Source organism: Podarcis melisellensis (genome assembly GCF_964234715.1).
Source record: "Podarcis melisellensis genome assembly, chromosome: 3".
In the NCBI taxonomy this organism is placed as follows: domain Eukaryota; kingdom Metazoa; phylum Chordata; class Lepidosauria; order Squamata; family Lacertidae; genus Podarcis; species Podarcis melisellensis.
This window is the reverse complement of record NC_138530.1, coordinates 6,499,071-6,504,491: the sequence shown is the minus strand read 5'-3', so window position 1 is coordinate 6,504,491 and position 5,421 is coordinate 6,499,071. Positions and strand designations below refer to the sequence as shown.

Genomic DNA, 5,421 nt, shown 5'->3' with positions numbered 1-5,421 from the left:
CCACCCCTCCACTCACTGAGTCCCTTCTCTCATTCACAGAAATTCCCACCCCTCAAAAAAAAATTCTGAGTCCTACTCAGAGTAGACCCATGGAAAGAAAGAAATAAACCTAATGCAGCCACGTCCATTAACTTCAATAGCACTAAATGCCACCCTCAATTATTTGTGGCCACCCACAAGGCAATGGCTCCTTAAAAATCAGCTTCAATTCAGTCATGCTTTCAGTCTGGGTTGAGTTCAGCCTGTCCCACCCATGTTCCCATAACCTGTGTGCATGAAAAGCACTGGCTACAATTTTCTGTTCCTGAGACTACTTCAGTCAAGAGGGATTTTCAGCAGATAAGATGTTCTTTCATTGGAGGTGGATCATATTTCGCAGTAGACTTTTAAAAAAAATCACACACAAAAAAAAACCTTTCAGTTTCAACTTTGCGAAATTATTTTGTGTTTATTCATCTGAGCAGACTGATATTTATTTCATTGCCTGCTTTCACAAATGAACTGATCAGGCCCACTTCCACAAGCAAAGATCCAGAAGAATTGTCGTAACCATTGGACGTTCACACACACGGACGTGGGCTGCTCACTGGTGTCACTCGGGGGCACAGCATTTTGCATTGATGCCACAGTTAACCGGAAGAGTTTTACCAGACGGACAGGGTTCATTGAGTCCCACTTGGCAGAACCCTCCCAGTCTACTGCACTGGGGTGTTGTCGGTGGTTTGTCTGCAACAAAGAAACAATGAAATCTATCATTGATGGCCCTAAAGTCAGGTTCCTCACCTTCAGAAGATGTGTAGAATTGTAGAGCTTGAAGGGTTCGAAATAACATCTAGTCCTACCCCAGTGTCCCTATTTTCCAAGGATATTCCTGATTTAAAGAAGCCGTCCTAGTTTCTGATTTGATCCTGGAATATCCCACTTTTCCTTAGGACGTCCCTATTTTCATTGGAGAAATGTTGGAGGGTGTGGAGTTATCCAGCACCCAAGTTGTCTGAAGTTTTTATAATATTTAATGTTTTAGTGTGTGTGTGTGTGTGCGCGTGCATGTGTGTGTGTGTATATACCTTTCCACCAGAGCAATACCTATTTATCTACTTGCACTTTGAATTGCCTTCGAACTGCTAGGTTGGCAGGAGCTGGGACCGAGCAACGGGAGCTCACCCCGTCGCAGGGATTCGAACCGCCGACCCTCCGATCGGCAAGCCCTAGGCTCTGTGGTTGAGACCACAGTGCCACCCGCTCGCGTAGACCAGTTTAAAAAGTCCAGGACACCAATTTTTATGGCTTTCTTGTGACTATGGTGGGTCATTTGCCAGAATTAATGTATTTAGCTATAACTCTGGAAGTGTGTACTCAATTCTGATATAACTAAGCCTCATGGAGAAAAATACACATCAGAAGGCTCAGTTTGGTCACTAGATGCAGAACCTAGAACTGCAGCTTGAATCATACTTTGTATTACTAAGAATTGGGTTAGTATGTCCTGAGAATAGTATCAGCTACTCTGATTTATAAAAAAAAAAAATTCCTTCCAGTAGCACCTTAAAGACCAACTAAGTTAGTTCTTGGTATGAGCTTTCGTGTGCATGCACACTTCTTCAGATACACAGAGAAAGTGTTGCATAGTTTTCTTGCATATTCAGTGGGATACGTGGATTGTAGAGGGTTCTTAATTCACACGAAAGCTCATACCAAGAACTAACTTAGTTGGTCTTTAAGGTGCTACTGGAAGGAATTTTGTTTTGTTTTGACTATGGCAGACCAACACGGCTACCTATCTGTATCTGATTTATAAAGTGATTGATCACTGTTTCCTTTCCTTGCTTCTGCTTCCTCCAACGAAGATCTAGAGCGTAGATCAGGAAATCAGAATGAAAAAGCAGGATTAAAAATGAACAAACATTCCCCCTTGTTAGCATGATCAACTTGTTGGATTTCACTTACTCTTGCAGCAGTTTCCATTAATGCCACACATGGCTGGAATATAACCATAGGGACATTTCAGAGTTAGTGGCACCTGGCAATATCCTCCCTGTTCTTCGCAGCTTTTGGCAGGTTGCCCTGTCAAAAGAGAGGGACATAAATTGTCATTACTTGAAAAAACTTCTTGTGCAAAAAAGGACATTAATTGGTTGACAATGTTTTGTTTTGAGCATTGGAATAGCACTGTCAAGTATGAGACCCAGGCTGATTTGGTGGTTAGCATGTCAGACTAGGGCCTGGGAGACAAGGGTTCAAATCCTCACTCAGACATAAAGCTCACTGGGTGGCCTTGTCACTCACAGCCTGATCTACCTCACAGGGTTTATTCAAGGAAGGGGCTGGACCCCCCCAAAAAAGTTTGGCAGCAGCCATGAGCACACACTTTAGTCATGTCATGTGGCCCTGGACCACCTCAGTCATGGGGGCAAGGCAGCATGCCAAACTGATTCTATACATCTTGTTAGGGAATAATTCTGCCAGAAACAAGTAGAAGGTTCCAGAAGGTTCCAGACCTTTCCTTTATATATGGGAGTGGCACTCTGAGCTTAATTAGAATCAGCTGGATGTGCCAATAAAAAGAAGACCACACAGATTCGGTTTTGCAGTTGCCTGATGGCAGACGTTTGTCCAAAGAGTGCTGCCTGTAAAAGCTGCCCACGGACTGTTCCTGTAATTTACAATGTACTGGAGATAAGAGTGGCTTTCTCTGAAAGTGCGCTGTTAATTGCCGGTTTTTTTAACAATTGGAAAATATCCTTTGCTATCATAATGCTTGTACCCGGTCTGGGAATACAATCTCTTTACCGAGACTTCACAGAGTTTAGTGAGTCATCTTTCAAACAACTTTTTGTTATTGTCCACAGCTTCCGGGGAGAAGATTACTCTGCTAAACAATTGAAAGAGGTTTTACCTACACTAAGGGTACCAGACGTCCCCGTTTCCCGGGGACAGTCCCCGGATTTACACATCAGTCCCCATACAAAATCCATAGAAGTTGAAAAGTGTCCCTGGATTCATTGAAAGAAATCGGGTAACTTTATGTAAAGAAAAAGAAGGTACTTTGTATCATATGTGGTGGGAATGTAGGGAAGTTAAAAAATTCTGGGAGATGAGATATAATGAGTTGGAAAAGATGTTTAAAATGATATTTGTAAAAAACAACAACCCAGAAGCATTTTGTTAGGGATTTTAGGACGAGATCAGCCAAGAAAAACAAAGAACTTATTTATGTATGCTGCAACAGCGGCAAGAGTCTTGTTAGCACAAAGATGGAAGAATGAGGAAATCCCAACAAAAGAACAATGGCAAGAAAAACTGATGAGCTATGCGGAATGGGCAAAGTTGACAGATAAACTATGTGAGAAGGACAACAGTGACTTCAAGGAAGAATGGGAGCTTTTTACAAACTACTTAAAAAGACAACAAAATGATTTGGACTCCTTGGCAGGTTTTGAGTAAACATCCACAAATTTATTAGTAGAACATGTGATGGATAAGGTAATGATATGTACAATTCTACAATATGCAGAGAAAAATATGTATAAACAAATCAGAGAGGGGAACTGAGGGAAGTCTCTGGGAGGTGGGAGAGGGAGGGGAGGGAATAAAAAGGGGGTGTAATTGGTGATGTTGATTGATAATTTGTGTTGTTAACAGTTTTAAATAAAAAAATATTTTTTAAAAAAAGAAAAACTGGTAACCTTAACCTACACACAAGTATCTGTGCAGGGAAAGTGTGTGGATCGGTCCACAGGGGCATAGTCTCTCAAAAGGGATATTTTCTGAAATCTCTTCTGTAGTAGTGGCTACAGGGAATCAGACAGAGGGCCTTCTCGGTAGTGGCGCCCGCCCTGTGGAACACCCTCCCATTATTATTATTATTATTATTATTATTATTATTATTATTATTATAGTACTGCTGATGGGAGCACATTCAGTCCCGCTAGGATCTACGCCCTGCGTTGATCTGGGTGAGTCAGGTGGCAGAGATAAGCCAGACAGCTCTCCCTCTCTGGCATCTGCCTGCAGCCTGCCTATTCTTCAGCTCATATCAAACTATGCTGGCTACTGCCTTTCTCTCTACCAGCCAGGTGACGAGGGGGAAAGGCCCACCCAATTGCCCAGAGAACACTATCACTCCTTTGGTTATACTCACTGGATCTTTAGGTGGCAGCTATGATGGTCATTCTCTCACAAAGCTTGTCTGGCTAGTTCAGCAATGAAATCCTCCATTAGATTTCTACCCTTGCTGAATCCAGTAATCAGAAAGGACTTGGGCATCATGTGCACTAACCCCTCCAAACTCACTACAATATATCTGTATCTGAAGAAAGGAAGCTCTCTTATACACAGTCACACTAGTTCAGAATTGTCTACACTGAGGGGCAGCAGATCTCCAGGGTCTCTGGTGGGGGGAAACCCAGCACTTTGCAGAAACACCTGCAGTTTGAACCTGATACTCCCCCATCCCCACCCCCGAGCTTGAGCTGTCCTCTTACCTGCAACAACGTGGAAGAGGATGAAGACCAGAGCAAAGCTCAGGTAGAGGAACCTCATGGCTGGAGTTGTCTCTCAGATCTTTGCCCAAGGGAAGACGCTCTAAGGCAGAAGGAAGTCGAGTTTGGATGGAACAAGGAGGTTCTCTCTACTTATAGTGTTGCAGTGCAACATCAAAGAGATGTTGAAACATACATTTGCTCATCTGGGTGGGGAAAGCTGCAAACAGGTTTTTCCAGTAACTCAGCATCTGAACCCTCCAGGCCCTTTTCTCTTAACTCATCCTAAGCTATTTATTTCTCTTCCTAAGATTTACCCGCAGAGCCACCTTTCTCATATGTTCACAATCTGTCCTGTGCTCCAGGCCCTGCTGTTTTATTTCCATAACAATTAGCAGATTTCCTGTAATCTCAACTTCACAACACCTAAATGCAAAGGAAGTGAAATAGTTTTGTGGTAATGCAGTTTAACGCTACCTCTTGTGGTTGGACTGCAATTGCAATACCTACCAAGAAAGAAACTTTTCAGTGTGCTTTTCTCCTGATCTGCACATTTTGTGCTTGTTTTTGTGATGCACAAGGTTTTGTGTACACTTTCTCCATTATGCGGTTTCTTAAGAAAAATAAAATAGTGGTTTTTTATTCCATCATCCATAAGATTTCACCATCACTGAAATATTGCCAAATCTGACCCTCAGTCTGAAGGTACATTGTGGCTTTTAGAAATATGATTTATTCACCTATTTACAACTTAAGTCTGTATGGAGGGGGTCCAGAACTCACAGCATGGCCCAGAAAAAGGTGGTCAATGCAGTACTCACTATAGAACACAATTAAAAACTGCATGCAAAGAAACATGGTCTTTGATTGTTTGATTCTGTATTCATTGGTGTTATGACCACAGCAAACTAGGGCAAGTTCTTAAAGAAATGGGTGTGCC

At 42.4% G+C, this 5,421-nt stretch overlaps 1 protein-coding gene across 1 annotated transcript; it reads right to left on the bottom strand.

Moving 5' to 3' along the window:
* Positions 1–415: 415 nt before the first annotated feature.
* LOC309365937 (uncharacterized protein) lies at positions 416–4,643 on the bottom strand. The gene is made up of 3 exons (XM_081904567.1): positions 4,485–4,643; positions 1,948–2,064; positions 416–726 (listed from the first exon to the last, which is right to left on the bottom strand). The coding sequence occupies exons 1-3, from the start codon at positions 4,540–4,542 to the stop codon at positions 593–595; spliced, it is 309 nt and encodes a 102-aa protein (XP_081760693.1). The 5' UTR covers positions 4,543–4,643; the 3' UTR covers positions 416–592.
* Between the last annotated feature and the right edge of the window lie 778 nt (positions 4,644–5,421).

Coding starts and splice junctions, on each gene's coding strand:
- LOC309365937 (XM_081904567.1), bottom strand. CDS start 4,542: ATGAGGTTCCTCTACCTGAGCTTTGCTCTGGTCTTCATCCTCTTCCAC. Junction 2,065..4,484: donor CCTCTTCCACGTTGTTGCAG/GTAAGAGGACAG, acceptor CTCTTTTGACAG/GGCAACCTGCCAAAAGCTGC. Junction 727..1,947: donor TAATGGAAACTGCTGCAAGA/GTAAGTGAAATC, acceptor TCTTTGTTGCAG/ACAAACCACCGACAACACCC.